This window comes from Cibotium barometz, chromosome 5, assembly GCF_041138505.1.
Source record: "Cibotium barometz isolate CiBa-2024 chromosome 5, ASM4113850v1, whole genome shotgun sequence".
In the NCBI taxonomy this organism is placed as follows: Eukaryota; Viridiplantae; Streptophyta; class Polypodiopsida; order Cyatheales; family Cibotiaceae; genus Cibotium; species Cibotium barometz.
In genome coordinates, this window is record NC_141050.1 from 4,426,671 (window position 1) to 4,454,078 (window position 27,408).

Sequence of the window (27,408 nt, forward strand, 5' to 3'; positions counted from 1 at the left end):
GAAAGATCATACGCAGCAATGATGTCATTTTTGATGAAACATGCATGTATAAGGAGCCTGCAAGGCAACAGGAGCCTGGCAGAGTCATCTTTGATGATGATGGACATCATGGACAACAACAAAGGGCTGTAAATCAGCCATTACAGCAGGAAAACCAGCCCTTAAATGGTGCTGAAAATGGTCCAAATGGACAGCCAGAGATGGCAGAAGATATCCCTATGGATATACCACAGTTAGAGGAGATACCGGGCATTATATTTCAGCCTTATGGCATGGAACAGGAGCCACCAATAGGTGATATGCAGGCTGGACAGCAACCTGCAAATGATGGTCATTGGGTACGGAGGTCCACTAGACCCTCCAGAGCCCCTGATAGGTTTGTTCCAGGGGTTGACTACTTGATGCTCACTGACTGTGGGGAGCCCTCATGTTATAAGGAGGCTTTACAGAGGGCAGACAAGGCTCTTTGGGAGCGTGCCATGAAGTCAGAGATGGATTCTCTGCATAAAAATGAAACATGGAAGTTGGTGCATTTGCCTGCAGGCAAGAAGGTTTTGCCATGCAAGTGGGTATACAGGCTCAAAGTTGCACCAGATGCAAAGCCAAGATACAAAGCCAGGTTAGTGGCTAAGGGCTTCAAGCAGGAATATGGTGTGGACTTTGAGGAGATCTTCTCTCCAGTGGTCAAAATGACCACACTTAGAGCTGTGTTGGCTTTGGTGGTTGCGCATGATGATCTGGACTTGATTCAGATGGATGTGAAGACTGCTTTTCTTCACGGTGATCTCCATGAGGAGATATATATGCAGCAGCCAGAGGGTTATGCAGTAAGTGGAAAGGAGAAGCTTGTATGTAAGCTGAAAAAGAGTCTTTATGGGCTCAAACAGGCACCAAGAGAATGGTATCATAAATTTGATACATTCATGAAATCACAGAAATTCAGGAGAAGTGACATAGATCACTGCTTGTACACCAAGAAAGCTTTGGATGGCAGTCTATTGATTCTCATTTTGTATGTTGATGATATGTTGATTGCCGAGAAATCTCGTAAAGAGATGGATGCCTTGAAGAAGAGGCTGCATGAAACCTTTGATATGAAGGATTTGGGTGATGCAAATCACATCTTGGGTATGCGGATACTTCGGGACAGAAATCAGCATGTGTTGTATTTGTCTGAGAAGGAATACATTGGCAAAGTCTTGCAGAGGTTCAATATGGACAGGGGGAAGAAGACTAGTACTCCTTTGCCTCCATATGTGAAACTCAGTGCTATGGATAGCCCACAGTCAGATAGAGACAGGGCTGATATGGCCAAGATTCCGTATGCTTCAGCTTGTGGCAGTCTCATGTATGCCATGGTTCATTGCATTTGCAGTGGGAGTGGTTTCTAGATACATGGCCAACCCTGGCAAGAAGCATTGGGAAGCAGTGAAAGGTGTCATGAGATACCTGAAGGGCACACAGGATTTGTGCATTTGCTTTGGCAAACAGGATGCATTAGTGCATGGTTACACGGATTCGGATTATGCCGGTCATCCAGATAACCGGAAGTCTACTACCGGTTATGTATTTACATTCACAGGAGGTGCTGTGTCATGGATATCCAGGATGCAGAAGTGCACTGCCTTATCTACTACAGAGGCCGAGTATATTGCAGCCACAGAGGCGTGCAAGGAGGCATTATGGCTATCTCGGTTAGTGGTTGATTTGGGCTATACAGGGGATATTCCATTGTTGCATTGTGATAGTCAGAGTGCCATCCAGTTGGCAAAGAACCCTGTCTTTCATGCAAAGACGAAGCATGTGGATGTGAAGTATCACTTCATCAGAGAGGTGATAGAGAACAAGCAAATTCAGCTTGTTAAGATTCATACGGATGACAACCCGGCTGATCTGTTGACGAAGAGTTTGCCTTCGGAGCGGTTTGCTCATTGCAGACACTTGATGGGCATTGGATGAGGCCAGTTTCAGCCTTGATATGGCCTTGTATATTATCATGTACATGCTGATTTTTCTTTTCCTTTACTTAAGGGCACTTTGCCTTTAAGTGGGAGGTTGTTGGGGTAAAGGCGTTATGCCCACCCTTATAGTGTGTACAAGCCCATAAGTTATAGTACATAGTACACTTAGTACTTTTAATGTACTAAGTGCACTATGTGTACTAGTGCAATATACATGTGTGATAGGGGAGTCACACACTCATGCCTTATGAGTTGACTTATCCCCACAACTCTCTCTCTCTCTCTCTCTCTTCCTTGCTTCTCTGTGTATGTCTCCCACATGAATGAACTCTAACCCTAATTCTGTTTTCTCCCCATCAAAGGGCATGTATGCTCCACGACTCTTTTTCCCAAAAAGAAGAGAGAGAGAGAGAGGAGAGAGAAGCACACACTCCAAAAGTGGAGTGGCCCCCCTCCCCATAATAATCCTAGGCCCCCCCACTTTAAAAATTATTGAAGTCCCTAGGGGCCACTAAGGCCTAGGGGCAACTTTACTGAAACATTAAAATACTAATGTTCTAGTTCCCCCCTTCACACCTAGGGATGTCCACACATCATTAACTCTGTCCGGGCACCCCCCCATGTGAATCATTCAATATTTTGACTCAGCAACCACCATGCCCACACTTGTGCTGTTCCATTTTCACATTGCCATGACATCATTTGGTTCTTGGAACCGATGGAGCATTGTATTTGTTAAATACTCCCAATAAATATATCATATATTGAGGGGGGGGGGGTCGGCCCGTTCCGGCCCCAGTGCTGGTGTCCATCTTTCCATTTCATTTCATTTCAAGTTTTATTAAGTTGTCCATTTCAAATTGTGGTTTTAAAGTTGTGCTATTACGCGTGTGGGTGTCCAACGGAGTCTTCCCACTTGACGGGATCGGTTTCATTGGTATCAGAGCACGGTTGTTTCCCTCTTCCTAGTGGGGAAACGAACCTGTGTACTGGACACCCCGCTTTTAGCACACTTAAACACAATGGACAGCCAAGGCAACCCTTTGGAAGTGCCTAATTCGAGGGATCCATCTAGTGCCTCTCGTGGGTCTGATGCCCTGCGAGGAAGACACAAGCCCCTTGAAAGGGTTAATGATAGTGAATCAAAGGGACAAGCCCCTTGAAAGGGTTAATGATAGTGAATCAAAGGGACAACTGTCTCCAGGAAAGACAGTCATGCTTGAACCAGAGCCTGATGCAATGAGGGCTGAAATGGAACATATGAGAAAACTTTTGCAGGCACAAGAGCAAGAGTTAAAATTTTTGCATGAAGATCCCCTTGCACAAAGTGCCATTGAAGCTAGGAAAGTTGATGCAATGGTAGATGTAACTTTTGAGTCTATGGCACGGGAAGTGGGCAAGAAGCCAAGGGAGTTGGCACTTGCCTACCTCCTCCGCAAAGGTGATATCAAAGAGGGGGATGACGGAGAGCTGAAATTCAGAAATCCACCTCGCGTGAAGCATGGAGATCCCGCATCTCAAAGGCTGAAATCTTTTAGGCAAAAGGAAGAGGTGAGAGTCACCTTTCGACATGCATCTTCTCTACAAGGCACAAAGCCTGACAGATATATGTTTGCTAGTGCTCATGGAGGGCATGAAGGTCATATGCATTCAAGACATGTATCCCATGGTAGGGGTGACAGGTCTGCTGCAAGAAAAATTTTGCCTACTGAGTTGTCTCATGGAGAGACACTGCCTTCTGCAGGTAAGTCACATGCATCTGAGTTTCAAGTTCGTGGAGCACATGCCACCGTGCCTCGTGAAACTTCTATGATGGCCCATGGAGCCTATGCAGATAGGGCTGCCCCGTTGGATAGGGGGAAAAGAAAAAGAGAAGACCATGAGCCCCATGCCAGAAAGCTCAAAGAATTTAAAGCAGGTGACAAATCTGTTAAGTTTGATGTCTTTCATGGAGAACATGATGCTTCTAAAGTGTTAGCATTTGTGGCACAGTTCGACATTGCTTTTAGCGATGAGGACTTTACTGAAAAGTCAAAAGTACGCCATGCTAGCATGTTTTTGAATGCTACTCATTGGTGGATCACTGAAAAGATCACCAAGGATCCTATTAGGAATTTAAGGATAGATTCTATGCTCAGTTTTTGCCACCAAATGCGGAGCAAACTCTCACTCAAAAGTGGGACAGGCTGGAGCAAAGAGATAATGAAAGCATGCAACAGTATGTTAACAAGTTCTGGAAAGTGTTGCTGGAAGTAACTCCCTTTATGTAAATCACTGAGGATGAAAGAAAGAGGAAGTTTCGCTCCGGACTGCAACAACCAGCATATCGTTCGGGCATTGAATTGCACCCGAAACATACTTTGCAACAGCTCACATCTTCTGCTCTTGCTACGGAGCAATTGGTGCTCAAAATTAAACAGGATCAAGGAGGTTCAAAGGGGAAAGACAAGGTTGTCCCAAATCTGCAAAAGGGTGGACAGCCACCTAAAAAGAACTTCCGGGAGACCTACAAGGGTGGTAAAGCTGAAAATAACACATCTAAAGATCAGGGCCCAAGGAAGAACAAATTCGGCTTAATCCCGGAGCAAAGAGAGCAATATGCCAAGGATGGAAAATGCTTTTCTTGTGGTAGCAAAGAGCACATGTTTCGACAGTGCCCTGACCGCAAACCTAAGCACGAGGACAAGCAGACCAAGGTTAATGTACATGCAGTTCTTGATGTGCAAGGAAATACAAGTCATGATGCAAAAGAGCGGATGGTTTGCAAGGCTTGGGGGCAAATCAAGGATCAGCCCGCCTTATTCATGTTTGACGACTGTGCAACCGATAACTTCATCTCTATGCAATCGGCAGAGCTGCATTGGGTATTGAGATTGAGAACATGGGACCTCAGATTGAAGCCGAAGCTGCATTTATTGGTAAAGAGGTGCAGGTTACCCCGCTGATAGGGAAGTTGCGCATCCATATCGAGGGCTACCTTGATAATGAACATTTCCTAGTTGCTCCACTAAATGGATGTGATGTATTGTTGGGCAAGCCATGGCACCATAGGCTTGAGCCTCGCAAAGACTACAAGTCCAATATGATTTCTTTTATGCATAAAGGCCGCATGCATTTTATTGATGCTGGCAAAGAAGGGGATTCCATCCCACTTGTATCACACATCCAAATTAATAAAGCAATCAAAAAGAGTCTTTCTGTGTACTTGGTTTTTGTTCGTGATAGCCTTGTGCCAAGTCTTCAAAATGTGGATGCTATGTCTAATGATAGGCTGAATTTTCTTCATGCATTCAATGACTGTTTTGCTGATACTTTGCCAGGAGAATTACCTCCCCAAAGGCCCGAAGATCATCGCATAGATCATGTGCCAGGTAGTTCTCCACCTAACAAACCCGCATACCAAGTGAGTGCGGCACAACAAGAAGAAATCATGAAACAAGTAAACGAGCTTTTAGAGAAAGGTTTGGTTCAGCCCACTTCCTCACCTTACTGCTCTCCTGTGCTTCTTGTTCAAAAGAAGGATGGATCATTCCGTATGTGTGTGACTATAGAGCTTTAAACAAGCTTACCATCAAGAACAGATTCCCAATTCCACGAATTGATGATATTTTGGATAAGCTTGATGGGTCAGCTTGTTTTAGCAGACTTGATTTAAAGAGTGGTTATCACCAGATACGAGTGGTGCCACAAGATGTCCATAAAACTGCATTCAGGACAGCCTTCGGATTATATGAATTTTTGGTAATACCTTTTGGTCTCACCAATGCTCCTGCTACATTTAATCATATGATGGATAGGATATTCCGATCCCATTGCAAATTTACAGGAGTATTCTTTGATGCTATCTTGGTTTTCTCCAAGAATGAGCAGGAACACAGAACTCATTTGGTCACAGTGTTCGAAGAATTGCGGAAGCATAAAGTTTTCATTAATGCCAAGAAAAGTGAGTTTTTCCTGTCAGAGATTCATTATTTGGGACACATTGTATCCAAGGATGGAGTTACAATGGATCCTGCAAAGATAGAGACCATTCGCAATTGGCCCGAATTGCAAAATGTACATCAAGTACGTAGTTTTCTGGGATTATGTGCTATGATAACCACTTCTCTACATGATCTCACAAAGAAAAAAATCACTTTCACATGGACTTCAAAGGAACAGGATGCTTTCTTACAGCTCAAGCATGCTATTATATGTGGTCCAGTATTGATTGTTCCTGACTTGCACAAGTCATTCGTAGTTGAATGTGATGCTTGTGGTGATTGCATAGGAGCTGTCCTAAATCAAGAAGGGCATGCAGTTGCATACGAAAGCCGTCGTTTGCATGATGCTGAGCTTCATATGGATATCTATGAGAAAGAGCTCTTGGCTGTAATTCATGCCTTAAAGATATGGAAACATTATCTTCTTGGGGCTGAATTTGTAGTCAAGACAGATCATCAAAGCTTCAGATACTTTCTATCTCAGACAAAGCTTTCAGAGAAGCAGATGAGAATGGCAAATTTTCTTTCCATGTTTCATTTTCAGATTGTGCATACTCCAGGAAAGAAAAATGTGGTGGCCAATGCACTATCCAGGAGGCCTTATGTTGCTGCAGTCTTAGTGGCCTCTCATCGAGACTTATCTGCTATGCGAGATTTGTACCATTTGGATGTTGATTTTTGCCATATATGGACTGATTTGATGGCTGGTCATTCACATACCTCTTATGTTATCAACGAGGGTTATCTTATGAAGGATAATTGCTTATGTGTGGTGAAGGATTTGTGTCCAAAGGTTATGGACGAATGTCACGCTCCACCATATGCTGGTCATAGAGGTATTATGCCTACTACATGCATGATTCAGAGGTATTTCTTTTGGCCAAGCATGCGTAAAGACATTGAGGCTTATGTACGTGCATGTATTACTTGCCAAAAGGTGAAATTTGATAGGCAAAAACCTCTAGGTTTGCTTCAGCCATTGCCTATTTCCTCGCAACCTTGGGAAAGTATTACTATGGATTTTATTACGGATTTGTGTAGATCCCAGCGTGGGAATGATGCTATTTGGACCATTGTGGACAGGTTTAGCAAGCAAGCACATTTCTTGCCCGTCAAGAAATCCATTAAAGCTGATCATATGGTAAAGCTTTTTCTTGCTAATATTTTCAAGCATCATGGTATGCCTAAATCCATTGTTGGGGATAGAGATCCCAGGACTATAAGCCTCTTTTGGAGGGCTTTATTTGATAATATGGGTACTAAGCTTGAGTTTTCATCAGCTTATCATCCCCAAACGGATGGCCAAAGTGAAGCTACAAATTCAGCCGTGTTGGATTTATTGAAATGTTATGTGGCAGATCAAAAGACTACATGGGAGAAGTATCTTCCACTTGTTGAGTTTGCCTACAACAATACGATCCATGCTTCCACAGGAAAGGCTCCGTTTGAGATTATTTATGGCAGAGTGGTATTGCCACCCATCCTTCGTACAAAGGATGAGATTTTTGCAGCTGATGAATATGTTCGTGACTTGGATGTAGCCTTTGGTCAGGTACGGACAGCCATTGCAAGATCTCAGGATAAGCATAAAATGGCTGCTGACAAGCATAGAAGGGACATGGAAGTCAAAGAAGGTGATTGGGTTTTGCTGAAATTTGAGAAGGCCAGGCTTCGGAAGAGGCAAGGACGAGAAGGATCATATCCTAAGCTTTTTCCTCGCTATTATGGACCCTTCTGTTGGGGTAAAGGCATTATGCCCACCCTTATAGTGTGTACTAGCCCATTTGTTTATAGTACATAGTACACTTAGTACTTTTAATGTACTAAGTGCACTATGTGTACTAGTGCAATATACATGTGTGATAGGGGAGTCACACACTCATCTCCATGAGTTGACTTATCCCCACAACTCTCTCTCTCTCTCTCCCTTCTTCTCTCTGTGTATGTCTCCCACCTAACTCTCCCATTCAACTGGTATCAGAGCTTAGGTAGCTGTGCACTATGTGTACTAGTGCAATATACATGTGTGATAGGGGAGTCCCACACTCATCTCCATGAGTTGACTTATCCCCACAACTCTCTCTCTCTCTCCCTTCTTCTCTCTGTGTATGTCTCCCACATGAAACCCTAACTCTCCCATTCACCTTCAAGGTGATTCAGAAGATCAATGAAGTGTCCTACAAGCTTGCTTTACCTAGTCATTGGAAGATTCACAATGCTTTTCAGCAGGTGTGCTGGAGTCGGCTAGGCGAGCTGGAGTCGTGGGCTAGCGCGAATGGCCTGTAAAACAGGCGAGCGAGCAGTGGAGCCGGAGTCGACGGTGTCGGAACGGGTCGGAGCATAGACGGCCGACGGAGCACAGACGGTGGCCTTGGACTAGCGCGGGTGACTGGTGCCGGTCGAGACGGAGCAGGACCGGCGAAAGAGCGAGCCAACGGGTCGAGACGGCCTGAACGGAGACGTTGGCCGGCGGCTCGTCTGGGACGGAGAGGCGTGGACGGAAGTGGTCGGCCGGAATAGAACGGCAGGTTGAGACGACGCTGGCCGGCGGGTGCTGCGACGGAGCGGAGGGGGGGCCTGGTCGGCGACAGAAGCGGGCGCCGCCTGGAAGTGGCAGAACCGCCCGCGAGCTGGGCGGCGGTGGTGGGCTCCCCACTAGTGCCGCCCGAAATTGGTGGCTGGACGGAGGAGCTCCGACGGAACCAGACAATCCGGCGACGGAATCCGACGGACGGAAACACAGCGGCGACGGAATTCGACGGACGGAACCACAGTGGCGACGGAATTTTGCAGGAATTTTTCCACCAGCAGAATATCAGGGCCAGCTCCCAGCTCTGATACCAAATGTTGGGTGTTGGACTCACACACTCACACACACAAACCTGCACATTAGGGTTAGGTGCAGGGTAGAGAAGCTCACACACAGAAATGAGAGAGAGAGAGAGAGAGAGCCAAAAGTGTGGTATCCACAAAATGCAAGTCAACCCTTGCATGTGTGCCACATCCATATAATATAGAAGTACAAAATATTATATGTTAAGAGTGTCCTTTCACACTTGATGTCCAAGGGGAAAAACCACATGGGAAAAAGTACCCTTGGTTAAGCCCTGTTCACACATAGCACTACCATAAGTGAGCATATGCCTACAGGAGGTTCGTCCGATTCTTTGCAGAAATTGCTTCACCTTTACATCATCTGACCAAGAAGGATGTAAAATTCCGATGGACAGAGAAGGAAGTGGAAGCTTTCAACAAGCTTAAGGAAAAGCTAACCATTGGTCCAGTTTTGGTTTTACCAGATCTACAAAAACCTTTTGTGGTACAGTGTGATGCATGCGGGAATAGCATTGGAGCTGTTCTTATGCATTCCTTTTTGCTTATGAGAAGTAGAACTTTGTCACCAGCAGAAAGGAATCTACAAGTATATGAGAAGGAGCTTCTTGCGATTATTCATGCTCTTTCTACTTGGAAGCATTACCTTCCTGGGACTGATTTCATTGTTCAGAGTGATCATCAGACTCTTCGATACTTCCTTACTCAAACGAAGCTCTCATAGAAGTATGTGAGATGAGCAAACTTTTTGTCCATGTTTCACTTTTAGATTGTTCATGTGGATGGCAAAAGGAATGTGGTTTCGGATGCCTTGTCTAGGAAACCACATGTGGCCGCCGTCTCTATTGTCTTTCATCATGAACTTGATGATATGAGAGAACAGTATGCTCATGACTTAGATTTTGAGCGGTTTTGATCGTTTGACCGAAGGAGAGCGAGTTGATCATTATTCTCTCAAGGAAGGATTTTTGATGATGCATGACAAATTGTCTCAGTTGAGGCAGAAGGTTTTGACAGAATACCATGCTCCGCCTTATGCAGGCCATCATGGTATTGACTCATTGAGGCTACAATGAAGGCTTTGGAGGCATTATTTTATTGGCCTACTATGCGCAAGGATGTTGATGCTTTTGTTCGTGATTGTATCATTTGTCAGAAGGTGAAGTATGACCGTCAAAAGACACCTGGGTTACTTCATCCTTTGCCTATTCCAGATAGACCGTGGGAGAGTATTGCTATGGATTTTATCTTTGATCTGCCTAGGACAAAGAGTGGGAATGATGGCATCTGGACTATCGTGGATCGTTTTAGCAAGCAAGCTCATTTCATATTCCAGTAGTAAGGAAGAAGATTAATTCGGAGCAAATGGTGAGGATATTTTTGACGAATATCTTCAAGTACCATGGGATGCCCACATCTATTGTTAGTGACAGAGATCCTCGAATGACGAGTTTATTTTGGAGAGCATTGTTTAAGAACATGAAGACCTCATTGAAGCTCTGATCGTCTTTTCATCCACAAACAGATGGGCAATCGGAAATTGCCAACTTAGTTGTATTGGATCTTCTAAAGTGTTATGTTTCGGATCATAAGGAATAGTGGGAAAAGTATCTTCCTTTGGTGGAGTTTGCTTACAACACCACCATTCACACTTTGACAGGTAAGGCACCTTTCGAGATTGTGGAAGGTGGGAAGAAAGTACCTCCGATCCTACATACAAAAGATAAGATCTTTGAGGCAGATCGTTTTGTGGAGAATATGGATGAGGCTTACAAAAAGGTCAAGGTGGCTCTTCAAAGGACTCAAGAGAAACAGAGGAAAGCAACAAACCTTCATCGTCGATCATTGGTTTTTGATTTGGGTGATTGGGTGCTTTTGAGATTTGAGAAGGCTAGACTCGGGAAAATGAAGGGTAAACAGAGTTTATATCCTAAATTGAGTATGCGGTACTATGGGCTTTTTCAGGTCATTGAGAAGATGAGTGATGTTTCTTACCGTCTTCAGTTACCGGATCATTGGAGGATTCATAATGCATTTCATGTGAGTCTTCTTAGACCTTTTAGAGGTGAGGTGCCTTTAGATCAGGTTGATGAGACACAACCAGAGGTAGAAGAACTTGATGAGATTCTTCAACCGGAACAGATTCTGGCACATAAAGAAAGAAAAGTCAGAGGAAAAGTTTCACGTCAATATCTGGTGAAGTTTGTGAACTATTCACCTATGGATTCGAAGTGGATGGAGGAGGGTGACTTGGCAGATTCACCGAGGATACTACAACTTTACCTCGAGGCTTTTGGTTTGAAGCCTACCTTAGAAAGTGCTTCAATAGGTTCAGCTGTGGATTCTGGAGTACTACCTGTTACTCAAGAGGGGGGTGACTCCGCTCCTTTGTCACAGAGTTCACTTGGATGAGATCTGGAAGTCGCTTGGTGTTCTTATCAGCACACCCGAGATACTGAACTGACAGTATATCTGCCTATGGGATTTCTATGATATATGTGTACTAGTCACATGGTTTGATTCATGGATATACGAATCTTTTGAGAGAATGGGGACGCCTATTCTAGACTTTCGTTTGATATGCATCAGTGTTTACTCATGTTCATGATGTAATGCTGATCGTGGGTCCTGTGGGATGTCCATGAGCGGAGCAGGTAAAGCATCCAGGGGGACATGACTATTCACAAGCTGGATGCCGGTATTCAGATGTTTTGTTTCAGTTGGCAGGACATAGCTTTCTCGTTGCTCTCTTAGGTTCTGTTTCAGTTGGCAGATCCTTTGAATGAACAATCGAGGACGATTGCTTTGTTTTAAGAGGGGGGTATGTTATAGGACTGAGTATTTTACCTCTTTCTCTTAAGCATTGTAATTATGTTTTAAGCATGTTTAGCATTCACTGAACATGTTTTACTTTGTATATGCATGTGTGTAAGTTTGTACACGTGTGTGGATGCAGATACATGTTTGGTAAGTGTGTGTGTGTGTGTGTGTTCATGTGCATGTTTTTGGTCTTTCTCTTACCTTGATGCAGGAGCAGCAGCTCAGGCATCCTGTGGGTCAGCCCAGTCAGCAGCTGATGTGGCACAGGTGCAGGTGACGTGGTGCATGTGGACTACAACTGACGTGGCGTGTGCAGGCACGTTTGGCTAGCTGCAGGTGAGTCGACTGGCTGCAGGCGCTGCCTTGTAGACGGCTGGCTGCACAGGTACGGGCATTGCCATGTAGGCACGCACACACAAGCAAGAGAGAGAGAGGCGAAGTGATGGGCTGCAGCAAATCGCGCAAGAGAAAGCGCCGGGCTGCAGCTAAATTCGAAGGCGACATGCAGAAATAAAAAGTGCCGAAGAAAAAGCCGGGCAGCCCAAAAACGCGCAAGAGAAAAAAAAAAGAAAAAGAAAAAGTACGTGGGAATTTTTGAAAACGCTAGCATCGTGCTTATTTTTTTTAATAGAAAATATTTGAAGAGTTTTTGAATGAGGGAAAAGCACTTGTAATAGATTTTTCCTAAGGGGGAAAAGCATAGCTTTTTCCCCAAACTTGTATAAAAAGGGGGCCAAGGCTCTTGTTTCAACAACACAAGCTGGGTGAAAGATTCAAGGAGATCTCCTCTACGTGGAGCAAGGGGATTTCTTCTCGAGAATTGTACAAGGGCTACGTCGACCTCAATTGATAAATAAATACCTGCGGGGGCGCCACGCTTTGGGGCCAATTGGTCTTTTGTGCAGGAGCACTCTAGCTCCACTTATTCTTTTTCTTCTTCTTCCAAATTTATTCTTCTAGTTCATAAAGCGAGGGTGTTCACCGCCCGTCAAGTTTCTGAAGGCCGGTTTCACTCTTAATCTCATTAATCCCTCATTAATTGTAAGGACACCAGTGAAGGGTGATATCTTGTCACATGGGTCATTTACTAAAGGACACATGTCTTTAAAGAGATATCTATTGATCAAAGGACATGTCTCTACGTCCAAAGGACATTACTATTCATTCACGCGTCACACCCTTTGGTCAGGGATGTGCCTCTTCATTTGTAACTTTTCAAGCCTTGTTTAAGAAGGCTGTGTCTCTCGATGCAACAACACAGCTTTCCACTCTATGACTCATATTTAGTCAAGTATTTTAGTATTAAGATCTTTAATTATGTTTATTTAAGCTAAAAGCTTAACAGGCACTTCTCCTGAACGTCGAAATGCCCCCAAAATGTCACGTGCACACCTTAATCCGGTGCCACGTAGGCATATGCTTATTCCTTGCAGTTGCCTCAAAGGCAAAGTTTAGAGGTCGTTTATGGGCAGTTTGGAGCAGTTTTGATAGTCCTTTAGGTGCTTGTGGATGTGCTTGGCACATATTATGGGCACAATATGAATGCATTTTATGATATTTGCCTAAAAAGGGCTGGCTGACTTGAATATGACTTGCTGTCAAAAATTAAAATCCCTATAAAAGGGCAAGTCAAGGGTCATTCCAAGCATTCAAAGACAGAAATTGGAGAGTCAAGACCAAGGGCTTGCTGTCACAACATTGGGATCAGCGAAGTACACATCTTGTGGAGGACAGTAAGGCTGTAAGCATGATGTTGATGCATAGCATTCACAATTCGTTGTAATTCATTTTAGTAATGTACAATAGGAATAAGTCAGGTAAAGAGCCTCTCTTCCCCTTCGCTCTACTTCTATGTGTCATCATTGTGCATGTAATTAGTGTTAATCTTTGTTACTTAGTGTGTTAATCATAAGTAATCTCGCTTCCGCAAAGTTAGAATGTTGCACGAAAGTAGGTGATAGGTCCCTATAAGCAATGATGCATGTGTAATCTCGAAGTCGTAAAACATGGAAAAGAAAAACACATATTTGTGTGAAAAGAAACAGGGGACCTGCACTACGGACCCTTCATGTACAAAGAGAAAATATGTACTATCATGATTCATGAGACAAGTATGTACTATCATGATTCATGTATCATCCTACAATGGATACTTTAAATTAGTGTCCACCTCTTGGAGAGAGAGAGAGAGAGAGAGAGAGAGAGAGAGAGAGAGAGGCTTACAACTTCTTGTCAACAGTTCCTTGGGCTCCTGGGGGCTCCAAATGGACAAGAAATGCACCTGTGCCTCAAGAGGTATGTGTCTTGTCTCATAAACTACAAAAATTTGCTTGATTCTGGTCAATGATTTTGAGCTAAGCATGATCATGTGGATACTTCAAGTTGGTAGGCATATTTTTTTCTTCAAGAAATAGATCCTTATCTCAGTTGGAAAAGTATACATCTGCATAAAATAAGATTTTAGCTCTCTATAGAGGTGGGGAAATGCATGAAAAAGTGGGTAGTGCTTCCTCTCCATGGATGGCTGTTCTCAGAGGATGTAAGAGGTGGTGGAAGAAAGAACCACACTAGGGCCTGCAATGCCTGTGTCGCCGCAATTGAGAATGCAGTGAAAAGTCACCTGAAGTAACCAACCCAATCTTTTGATCATTCAGAAGCATTTTAGATTACCATGCCTTTTGCACAAAGAGACCGAAAAGACCTAGTGAACTTCCAGGGGGACTTGTTCTTCATGTTTTCTGAATCAGCACTTGAGTGCTTAGATGCCTTTGGTCTGTGATACAGAATTGTTAGTGGCTTAGTTCCAGTCTTGATTATAGGCTTTCTTCGTGGTTCTGGACTTCCATTTTTTGTCCATATGCACGGATTCAAGAAGGTTTGTGTCTTAGATGAGCGGTTTGTTACAGTAAGTTAAGTGCAAACTTTCTTTTAATAGCAAGCTTTTTGATACCAATGAATTAAGGGCTTATTATTGGACCGAATTTGCAGTTTATTACCTATTTCTTTGAGTGCTTGTTTAGGGCTAACACTCGACAATTTTAAGTGTTTTGTCTCATTTTTCTCCATTGGGGTGGTGGGAGAGGGTGCAGGTTGAAATCGTTTTTGACTTTGGCCGTGAAACCTATGACTAGTTGAAAACCTTGGGGATTTTGTCCTCCTTCCATCAGAGCTTGTGTCTTGATGTAGCTGAGTGAAAGTTTGCATGTTCAAGGAAGTGCATTAGTTTGATCCAAATAATCAGCACATCAGACCCTGGTTCTTATGTTAATTAAAGTTGAGACTGGATAACAGGTATTTCTCGTTCTAATCTGCATCAGTGCAAGAGTGAGCACTCGGTAATAATGCTTTCTCTACTTACAATGAGCATTTCACAGCCTAGCACTTTCATCGCTAGGATAGGACTTGTTTACTTGCTCGTTTGTAAAAGGGATTCAATCTTCTTGGATTAGTACCACTCTAGGTGCTTGCTTTTTTCATGGCATGTAATGGACAAAACTGTCTGCACGATTCAATTCATCATAGCACATTGGATATGAGTAGCGCACACTTATATAATAAAATTTAATGTGACCATTCGCTAGACGTAAGTAACAGATTGAATCCAAACATGCTTTCTTATCCTGTGGATCAGAAAGTTGTATAATGTAAAAGCTTATCACTTTCTTGTGATTCCATGTTGTAAGCCATGTAGTTGGCCTCACCACAGAACCAACTCAAAGCGGATCTTTTGAGGGAGGCCTGAAGCGAGGGTAGAACAATGAGCATGCTGCAAGTACATGAGAGTTCACCTTCTACCCAGGATCCAATAAAAAATGTAGAAAATGGATGTCTACTCATGTGAGTGAGAATTTTTCAAGGACATAACATCACTCGTAAATGTCTTGCAAAGATGGTATTCAAAGGCTTCTGACCATGTTTTTTGGTAAGGAAATCAATGCTTCATTTCACTCCATCATTAACCACTTAATAAGTAAAAGGATACGAGAGCTCATTTAAGTTATAGCTTCTACCTCATCGAGAATTTGGGCTTTCTCAAATGTTACAAAAATCATTAATTTGCTTGCACAAGGACAATTGTTGCTTCTTGTTGTTCCGTGTAACAACACCACTCCCAAAGGAAAAGATAAACCTGCTAGTAGATCTTATGTCCAAGATGCTACCAACCCAATTTGCATCCGTGTATCCACACACTTACAATTGTATACCAGTCTCATAGAAGAGCCCATAATCCAATGTGGACCTCATGTAACGTAGTGTGCACCTCACACTATCCAAATGTAGCTGACGAACTTGTAAAAATTGGCTTTCCAACCCAATTGTGTAGTTTATGTTTGGCATGGTGATAATCACGTAGATCAAGCTACCCACTATCTTCTTGTACATAGATGCATTCTCCTAAATCTCACTTGCATTTGCATTCAACTTGTCATTATGATCCAATGATCTAGCTATACTATGTAATGCATACTGTCTCTGTCCTCAACATCATGATGACCTCAATGCCAAGAGTATCTCAGCTCATCCAAATTCTGTGTGTGTCAAACGTCTTCTTGAGAAGACCATTTGCATTCTCATTTTTCATTGTCATTCCTAACAATCAAGTCATCCACATAAATGGTGATGACCACAATCCCATTATCACTCTTTCGCACATAGAGTGAATGATTAACTTCTGCCATATGAAAGCCAATGGTGATAAGATACTGTGCAGTCTTATCATGCCATACTCTTGGTGCTTGCTTCAAGCCATACAAGGCTTTACGTAGCTTGCATACATAATTTGGGTGACTCAAATCCTCGTAACCAAGTTGTTGGTCCAAATGTACTTCTTCTTACAACTCACCATGCAAGAATACATTCTTTACATCCATCTGATGTAAAATCTAACCTTTTGACGCAGCCACTACAATAGCAGCTCTCACGACTGCCATCTTGGTAATGGGGTTGAATGTATCATCATAATCAATGTCGTAGGTCTAAGCATAACCTTTGGCAACCAATATTGCCTTGCAACTGTTTGTGCTTCACTATGTAGACCCACTTACATCCAATAGGCTTTTTACCCTCAGGCAAAGGCACCAATGTCCATGTCTTATTTGCATTCAATGCAGCCATTTATTCATCCATGGCTACCTCCATTCTGTCACTGTAGAGTCGCTCGCAATTCAATCTCTCTCTCACTCTTCTCCATACATACATGCATAGAAAAGGAACATGTCCTAGAGTACTCTCTCTCTCTCATAAGACAAGCAAGAGCTCTCATAGCACAAAGGGGGATTGTGTCTTTTCATTATGAGAAAATGTCTTATATACAATTGGTCCTTATTTACACTTGGGCGCCCGAAATTTACTAAGGCCTTGGGTGGTCAATATCTCATAATGTATAACTTTTATAGGGTCTTTTCATGACTCTTATTAATGTCCTCAAATGGAGGAGCATATTTGTTAATCCAAAATGGGATTACTACCTTTATAGGTTCTGTCCTCAGAACCTATTTATCGAGGTCGAAAGACCTGGTCGTCGAACTCATGCATGTAAAAGTAACGGCGTGACTGAAGCTTTTTTAAGGTTCTTTGAAATGGGAAGTGAGAGGTCCAGAACCCTATGTCTATCTTCAAAGGTGATATGCATGTAGCTTGGAAGACACCTTAGGCAATGATAGAATAGCTTCATGCCTTTCATTTGGCCTTGTGTTCATGTTGAAGAGGAGTTACTCTGCATCAAAGCTATCATATCACTTCGTTGGTTGATCGAGAAGCACCATGATGAACTTCAAAAACCTAATTGTTGCCACAATATTTGGATCTCGAGTTCGACACCACACTCGTATCTAGGTCAGCATTTGTTGCCTTTGTTATGCTATATCTGAAAATGTTATTGGGACAAATTGCGAGAAATTATAGCACACATGAGAGTCCCGTTGCTTGGCATCATGGCACTGCAGTGGGGTGAGTCTCCATTAGTAGGTATGTACAACGAATCAACCCTTTGGATTGGTGGTGAGCACTGGTACTGTTGGCTATACTCTGGAATGGTTAAATACTCTTTACGCCAATGTGGCTGTATACTGAAATCCTCAATTTGGGGATTGGTATCATTTGTTATAATGGCAGTATAACCCCCTCTTGTGTGAACATGATTTTCTTTTTAACACCTGTGGAAACAATAGCTAATCATAAATGTAACAATTTTGATCCCCAGTAAATCCGCCAAGTGGGGGTTGGATAGCTTTGTATGTTTTGCCACATTGGCCCATAAGGTGCCTTCTCTTGCAAGGTCCTACTTTCTCCAACTTATGCTTGACCTTTGTATCTTCTAGAATTTGTAAGCATTCAGGGCTGTGATACTGGAGTGTGATTTTTCCGTGTTGTGTTTGAACTTCTTTGCAAATCACTGATCCTTAGAAACTCTGTGCGTATGGCCCAAGATAACTGAGCTTGGTGTGTCCATTGGCCCAAGATAACTGAGCTTGGTGCCACGAGATCTTCTCTTTTTTCATTCCACGGGTGACCCTGTGGTACTGATTTGGGTTATGGCTGGAGTCTCCTCGACTTATGCTTTTGGTGTAACAGAGGAGGCCATTTGTAACATTAGAAAGAGCATCAATCATAATGACTGGTAGGAACTCATGGTCCTCCCCTTCTCTATTGTCTTTTTATCTTTTTTTTTAAATTTTTTTTAAAAAAAGGTGTGCGTGTGCGTGTGCGTATTTTGTTGTGCTTGATGAGAAGTATGTTAGTGGGGTGAGCAATAACAGATGTATGAGTGTTGGTCGGAAAGCAGTTTTAACACGTGAGCTTAAGTCGTGAAAGTTCAGGTGCGGATCTTAACATGTGAAAGTTTTAATGTGTGAAGGTCTTAACACGTGAGAGCTTAAGCCGTGAAAGTTCAGGTGCAAGAGCTTAAGACGTGAAAGTGTTAACACGTGAGAGTTTAGGTACTTGTCTTTAACACGTGAAAGTTTAGGTGATGAATCCATGAACTGTTAAAATTATGTATTTTGTTTTTGAGTAAAACTCAGAGTGCATGTGTATTCATAACATCAAAGTGTGATTACTTGTAGTGGTTAGTCCTACCCAAGTGTTGGTTTGAATTCTGTGAAATAACAGACTGCTATTTCATGGTTTTAAGGAATCCTTGCCATTGTGAGGTGATAAGGATGAAGATACACATATCTTTCAAGTAGACTATATACAAGTTATAGCAACTCAGAAACATAATGATGTTCATATGCATACTTGGTGGAATAATGTATTTGATTGTTTTCATGACGAGAAAAGAAAAGAAACAATCCACATTCAGGGGTCAAGCTCCTACCTGGAAGCAAAGATTGCATTTAGTGACAATGGCGACGATCACAAGTGCAATACTATTGGTGGCGACGATCATGAGTGCAAGCGAAGAATGCAGAGCAGGTGAGCACGACAAGGCAAATGCGCAAAAAAGGGAAAAGGAAACTTTTGTGTTTTAGCTGTCGGTCCCCACGGCTAACCTAAATGGGCAAACCACGTGTCAACGCAAGATTTGTCCACGTTTTATGATCGTTTTACGTTGTGAAGCGGTAGGGCAGTTCACGACATGAACCGTTTTGAAATGTTTAATGGCGTGAAGTGCTAAGATTTTTCACGACGTGAAACTTCCTGGACTGGTTCACGACGTGAAACTAATTGATCCTTAATGCATATAAGTTGTCGATACCTTATGGTTGCCTATATGCTCAAACACCCAAACCCACCAATTATGCATTCAGAGAAGAATTGAATACACATGAAGCGAATGAACATGTTTCATGGCATAAAAGTGATACTATTTTACCTCATATCCATTTACTGGGTTGTTTCAATCATTTTAGTTTAGAGTGGGAGCTTTTGATTTTGCCCTCCTCCGAAGAGTGTATCCAGTGAATCCCGTGGAACCTATTTTGTTTCTTGTGCATGTGAGTGCACGCCTTCCTTTCCCTTCTCCACAACTTTGTTTAGCCTGTTCTCCTCGGTGAATGACATTGACAATGTCGTACTTCTTTGTTCATTTGGTTGAACAAGTTTCTTTCTCTAGACTAATCTTTGTATTGTCCTATCACTTGATTTATATCGAAATTGGTCTTGTTTTTGTTTATGGTCCTTTCCAGTTCTCTGGAAGGTACATGCACTATTGGATCTTGGGTTGAACTTGGGTACCCACACTACTGTATTGCCTTGACAATAACCTTGTGCAGCTAGTAAATCCTTTCAAACCCATTGCTTTTGAATACCTTGAGGATTGCGGTTCTAACTGGAATATTGCTTTGCGTCTTTGGTTAGCTTTCTTGGTCCCATGCTTGTAGTCTGCCCTTTTGGCTTTAATCCCCATGAGACCTTATTTGTATCATAGTATCCTTGTGCTTTAAGTTGGGTTTTGGTGACCCATCGTTGATGTAATGGATACTTTTGCTGGTGTTCCTATGGTGTTCTCGTATGGGGGTGAAGTTGCAACGTAGATGCCCCTTCTAAGAGTAGGTATGGTTTATCTTCATCCTTATTTTTTGTTCGAGCCATTGCCTTTCTAGCCTCGTGCTCAACTTCAGCCAGAGCCTTTCTAGCCTCGTGCTCAACTTCAGCCAGAGCCTTATTCCATTTTTGACGCCCTGATTTTGTAAGTTTAGGCATTTCTGACTCTCTTGAGGTATAATTTTCTCCTCTTGGTTACCTTCCAAGGATATCTTACTCAACTCTTCACCCCAATTCTTAGAAAACTCCTCATGCACTCCTCAAGATATCTTAGCCACTAGGCATCTGTGGGTTTACTTCGTAGAGTAACAGGGCATTTCGTCGAGCGATATATCTCTTCTTTTTTTGCCATCTTTTGAGGTGTGAGCACTGGTGGCGGTCTTGTGATCTAGTCCCTTCTGTGCTTGGAGGCTTCATCCTCCGTATCTTCTTCCCCTGGTTGCACATTTAACATGCACAACAAGGTGGTAGAAACGTTCCTCGATTCGACATATTGGGTTCCTCTGGGTTACAACACATCTATAGTGGTAAGCACATGCATCTAGTTTTCACTGAAATCTGGAGGTGGAAGCGAAATCACAAAAATTACAAAAATAAGGAGCCAATGGCTGTGCTTATAACTTGCATTACATTCCTTACTCCTAGCGCAAACATTTGGATAGGTAAATTACACTTCAAAATTCATTCTGTTGATGCATGCGGAGACTTAACACATGAAAGTGTAGAAAATGGTTCACGGTATGAACCATTTCTTGCTACTTTACAGCATGAACCGCCTTCTACAATCAGCGCCGCAAAGTTTGGGATTATCTTGCCACAAAATAGGGTATCTTATCCTGAAACCTTTGACACAACAGATCTAAAGGAATCTTATCGCGTGAATTAGTAGTAAGATAATTCACGATATGAAACATTCCTTATTTCACAGTGTGAACCATTGACGACTTCACGATGTGAACCATTCATCACTTCATGACGTGAAACATTTCGTGTTTCACGATGCGAACCCTTGCTTACTACTTTCACGACGTGAACTATCCTCTACGATTTCACAGCATGAACTGTCAGTTTTACAGATCTAGTTCACGAACTAAGGGTTGTCACACTAAAGTTAGGGGAGTACCTTAATTACGCAATTGGAATCCAACTAGCTCAAATCAAGGCGACACTAACCTGAAACTCCAAGTTTCTATTAAATATGTGAAAGTGCAAAAATGTTTCACGGCATGAACCATTTACGTTTCACAGCGTGAACTGCAGTGTCTACAGTTTCACGACCCAAAAAAACTCAATTCGATAAAAATCAATGAACATCTAATTGGAGTAGTGATTTAGCATGTCAAATCACACTCTCATGCACTTGAGGTCTGGCGAACTCATTGGAGACACTCTTACCCCCACGACGACAGTGCATCCAACCACCCAGGATCTTCCTATCAAAGGAGTGTTGGTTCAAGCCACTCAACGAGCACTCAATTGAGTGTTTCAGCTCAGAGGAATCTGACCACTATTGATACAAGTAGTGAAGAGTCCATGGAAGAAGGACTATCAAAGGAGTGTTGGTTCAAGCCACTCAACGAGCACTCAATTGAGTGTTTCAGCTCAGAGGAATCTGACCACTATTGATACAAGTAGTGAAGAGTCCATGGAAGAAGGACTACGACTCTCTAGTTTTGGAGAGAAAGAAAAACCATCTTCCCCGACAAGATCCAGGGGTATCTTTGATATAGCCAGGGGATTTTTTGGTCTCCAACCCACCAGCACAGAAGACAAAGCACAATCTGCAGGCACGGGCCATCAACCAACGCTGCACAAGGTCTAAGACTAGAATTACCAACCCAACCTTCTGGTTCCAAGCTAACTAACACTGTGAGGATCAATGGAAAAACCCCTAGGGCTGGGAGAGATAAAGAAAGTGCGGCGAGGGCAGGTCAAGTATTCTTCTCTACGTCAGAGGAAATAGAAATCGACTTAGAGGGTTGAGGCAGAGCGACAATTACGATTATTAAGCTTAAGGAAACAAGAGGTCGATACTCGAAGAACAAGGGCTGAACAAAAGGAAATGGAGAATGTAAATCCCTTTCAATCACGTGGCAAGGAACCAAAAACGTCTAGAAATGTCACTGATAATATGGGAATGGGTATGACTGAAGGAGCAATCCCAAATCTAGAACCCATCAATGAAGAGCCAAGGGCGGCAGCGAAAGGCTTTGATACATAAAATGAAGGGGACCACCTACCTAGGGAATCTAGAGAGGGTGAGGATCCCCTTTATAAAATGGAAGACATAGAACAAATAATCAATGATCCCACATTCTTGCAGGGCATGGAGCTCTTAATCCAACAAAGTCGGCCGGGCTGAGGCCGCTAATAACGAGCTAGACCATGAGGAGTTGGCCGGACCTAGCCATAGACCTAAATTGCCTAGAAGAGAAAATGCAGGAAGAGGAAGAGGTCTAGGTAGGGAGGGAGTAGCTCCTCAAAGACCAATTATGGATCCAAATGCAGATCTTAACGCAGTCACAAGGACTGATCTGCTGAATTTTGTCGCAGAAGTGGGCCGAGGAATGGTTAGGGAGGTAGGCACCACTCTAGAGTCCAGACCATCCCAAATGAAGCCACTTTGAGTCAACCTGCAAAATCTGTGGGCCAGTGAGTGATGTGACCATGATCCATGCTTTCTTGCTGACCCTAAAAGGAAAGTCTCATCACAGGGAACAAACCCTAAATCTAGAGGATAAAGTCAACCTCACTAGGCTTAAGAATGTGTTCATACCAAGATTTGCTCGAAGTGGTGACAGATGGAGTCCTGTGGCTCAGCTTCACAATATTAAGTAGAAAGAAAATAAGTCCATGCGAGACTATGTATCCTGGTTCAAGCACTTGAATTCAAGATGTAAGCTGTGGGAGAGACTAATCGATGATCAATTATTGCCTTGCTTTCGGAGAGGAGTCTGAGATCATAAAATGCATGATTATCTAGTATTAGCCCGATCGGCTACTTTAGATGCATGTTGTAAGCTCGCCATAGAACATGAAGACATGCTTGAATTACCACAACCTGAGGATAACAAGGCAGCTTCAGTAACATCACGAGTCTCAAGTCACCAGGGACACAGGTGCCCGGAGTAAGCAAGTTGGAACTGTTGACGAGCTCAATAATGCCATACTGGATGTAATAAAAGTCAAGGATGGAAGAGAAGCATCAGGTCATGCTCTTCTCTACCCCCCCGAGAGATGTGGTATGGTATTCCCTTTGTAGAATGAATCAACCACTACCAAATGCCCTCAATTAAAAGTAAGGCAGTTACTTTATTGTGCTCATTGTGTGAGATTAGGGAACCATGACACTTCCATGCGCAGGTATCTGAGGCTCTAGCCTATAGTACAACTGCCGACACCCAGAGTGCCACTAGCCTTACCAACACCACCAGTGCAAAGCACTGTGGTTGTAGGGCAACCAAACCTATCCTACTTACCAAGAGGGATGTTCCAAATACAGGATACGTTGTCTTTTTTGCCACCTGTCCTACCACCACAACCACCACCGACTAAAATCAATCAAGTGTTGATTGAGGAGCCCTCAGACGAGGGTGAAGTCATGCATGAGGTAGAAATCAATAATGATTACTATGAGGAGGTCACGGATATTATGCCAGAGTGTTATGTTTTATAGAATAACACACCCATACTAGTGTTCTAGTATAATGTAAAGGCAAAGATAAATCAACTATGAGAAGGGGGCCACTATAGTGTTTTGGTTGTGGTAGACCTCATCGAATAGCAGACTGTCCTAAGAATACTGTCCTAAGAATGTAGTTCATGCACACCAAGCTCAGCCAATGATGGCAGCACATCTTAATGACATGCCAACACTTACTTGTAGTTAATGGTATCTTCTTCGGATCCATCTTGGATTGTGACCATGGTGTCACCTTTGCCTACTTTTTTCATTCTTATCCTTCTCCTAGTTTTAGAGGTTGTAACACCTACTGGGTTTTTACTTTTGCCCCCTCGTTTAGCTTCTTGTGCTCATGTCAGGACATTTAGTGGCGTGATGTTACCAGGTTGCACACTTATGGTCCTAATAGTAGCATGATGATTAGAAGTAAAAGCAAAGCCACTGGCGCGATATGGACAACCTTTAATCAAATCATCAACCCCACACATTAAGGAGCGGCGGGGGGTGAGCATCATTACGATGAATCTTGCATAGTGGGAGTTGAAGCTCAAAGAGGATTGAAGAAACAATGGTGTTTCCTCGACAGTGGCACAAAAAATGTTATGGGGGACTACCACACCTCCCAAGAGAGAACTCTAACCATTCACAATTGCAAGAAGTAATAGACAACAACCATCATTGGGTACTTACCAATGCTTTGAGCTCACATCCCTTGAGGTCCCCAAGCTCGCTTTCAGAAGCTCAACTCCTCCAAACTCCACCTCCATGCTATCACCATAGAGTCGCTCGCACTACAACACAAGGCAATCTCTCTCTCTTCCACACATACATGCATAGAAAAGAAACATGTCCTAGAGTACTCTCTCTCTCTCTCTCTCTCTCTCTCTCTCTCTCTCTCATAAGATAAGAAAGATCTCTCATAGCACAAAGGGGGATTGTGTCTTTCCATTATGAGAAAATATCTTATATACAATTGGCCTTTATTCACACTTGGGCACCCGAAACTTACTAAAACTAAGGCCTTGGGTGGCCAATATCTCATAATGTACAACTTTTATAGTGTGTTTACACCTTTACATGACATTAATATAATCAAATAGAGGAGCATATTTATCAATCCAAAATGGTATTAATAACATGAGTCCCAAAATGAGTCTTTTACATAGCATACCGACTACTCATCTTATCAAAGATAACATCCCTGCTCACCCTTATCTCACATGTGATAGGGTTATAACATTTATACCCCTTTTGCACAAGGGAGTAACCAATGAACACACATTTTTTAGCCTTTGGATCCAGCTTACTACACGTAGCTCATTAGGAATATGTGCATATGTAATGCATCCAAACACTTTCAAGTGTGACAAATCTGGTCTTTTTCTAGTATACTTCTCCTCTAGAGTCACACCATGCACTGCCCACTATGGGGGTCCTATTCATAATGTAAACTATAGTCGTAACACTGCTTCAATCCAATAATAGTGAGGCATGCTCTTATCAATCATCATCAATGCACGAGCAACTTTTACAATGTGCCTATTCTTCCTCTCAGTAACACCGTTTTGCTGCTGCAGAGTGTACCTATATATGAATTGCCTTTGAATTTCATGCTTTCTTAAGTACTCATTGAACTCATTGGAGAAGTACTCTCCTCCTCCATCTGACCTTAGGCACTTAACTTGCAAACCTATTTGCTCATTTTGAAATTCTAAAATTGAGTAAACACTTCACTTTTCTCTTTCATGAAATAGACCCACACCTTCTTTGTGTGGTCTCATTAATGAAAGATACATGTAACAACATCCTCCCATTGATGTCTCCTTTGTTTGTCCCTATATATCTGAGTGTATCACATCACATGGTCTCTCACTTACATTTCTATCATCATGTGGAAATACATTCTTTGTTTGCTTTCTAAACTGAGATGCTTCACATAGTTTATGCATTCCATCTATCTTAAACTTTGGCAAACCTGTAATAATATTGAATTTTGCATAGTTCTTGCTGCTCATTTATAAGACCGATACGTTTGTGCCAACTATCTATATCAAACCACAGCACCTTTACCTTGTGCAAACATAACAGCTTTCACATCAGACATGCTTACATCCAAAGTAAACATTCTATCCACTCTTTTGCCCTTTGCAACCAAACGACATTTGTTGTTGAAGTCCTCAACATAACAACCCTCAGGGGGTTAAAGCATACTTGCAAATCTTGCTCAAACATCTCCCCAAACCAAATTATTTGTTATATTAGGCACATAAAGTACATCAGCCAAAATGGCTCATCTTGCCATCTTTCATAGGCGATGGCACATTTCCAATGTGAGCAATAGGATGAGCCATGTCATCCCCCATTTCTACATAACCTAGTTTTCCATATTTTTTCATATCTCTAAACCCCATGTGGCATATAAGTTGGTTCAATTCTACATGAAAGAGGTGCATTGGCACATAAATCTGAGTAATGTGATTTGGTCAACCACTTGATCCTCCATTTAGGTTGTTCCCTATACCATCCTTCATTTTGGGCCACTCTCTCTTGGTTGATGATTTTATACTCCCCTCTGTTCATCACAAGGTGGTGTTCTCTTCTCCATATTTTATAGCATCTGTAGAATAATTAAAAAATACCATTCGTATCTTGAGGAGATCCACAAGCAGAGGCATGGAGAGATTAGCATCGCATGATGCTACTGTTTCCCAGAGTGCCTTTTCTCCTGATGATGGTCATAAATCCATTATCACTTGCTTACTCAGGTGTGGTGCATAAGTCAAGATAATCCATTGTACATCATCCATTTGGGAGGATTAGTTTGCTTAGAGGATCATATGGAAGAATCTACCTTATCGCCCTGTACAAAAGATCGTCTTGTGTGGATTTCTCCTTTGATTGATGATGAAGTTGCATTCCCATGACTGAATGCTATAAAAAATATCTGCATTACTATGTCGAAGAATTACTCTGCATCTACAACATATGTCTCTATATCTTGTAGAATCCGACTCAGTTTCTGTTTCACACTAGCAGCATAGGTAGGGGTGGTATAACATCTTGCGTAGAACAGCATAGGTAGGGTCAAAGCACAAATTGGTGGTACCACTATTTTCTCTTTTTGGTGGTACCACTTGTGCAACTTTGGAGGAAATTTCAAGTGCATTTGGTTTTTCAAATGTCAATAATAAGGACACATTTAAGTGTGCATGATGGTGTGACAAGGAGGTGGGATAGTTATGATTGGGAGTGGGGGTCTTCATGCATGTGCGGACTAGCAGAAACGACTCACCCCATTCTTCGGTTTAGAGCAGCTGGAGAGGAAAACGAGCCAAGAGATACCTCACATTCCTTCCTCTCTCCTCACATTCCTTCTTGCCACATTCCCTCTTCCAAGCAAAGTGCAGGCATCCTTCTGGTTGGTTCCCAAAAACAATGGGTTGGCCTTTTTGCTTTTCCGTTTGGGAGGATTAGTTTGCTTAGAGGATCATATGGGGAAGAATCTACCTTACTGCCCTGTACAAAAGATCTAGTCTTGTGTGGATTTCTCCTTTGATGATGAAGTTGCATTCCATGACTTAGTGCTATAAAAAATATCCGCATTACTATGTCCAAGAACTACTCTGCATCTACAACATATGTC

General features: G+C 42.6%; 1 protein-coding gene across 2 annotated transcripts in view; it reads left to right on the plus strand.

Annotated features, from left to right (window-relative positions):
- The window catches only part of CIB22 (LYR family of Fe/S cluster biogenesis protein), a 51,954-nt gene extending 36,825 nt beyond the window's left edge, over nt 1-15,129 (plus strand). For both annotated transcript variants that reach the window (XM_086797233.1, XM_086797242.1), the window contains exons 5-6: nt 13,836-13,891; nt 14,686-15,129. In XM_086797233.1, the coding sequence (XP_086653359.1) occupies nt 13,836-13,891; nt 14,686-14,727 (98 nt within the window). In that variant the 3' untranslated portion in view covers nt 14,728-15,129. The remainder of the gene's footprint in view (nt 1-13,835; nt 13,892-14,685) is intronic.
- Nucleotides 15,130-27,408: the final 12,279 nt, after the last annotated feature.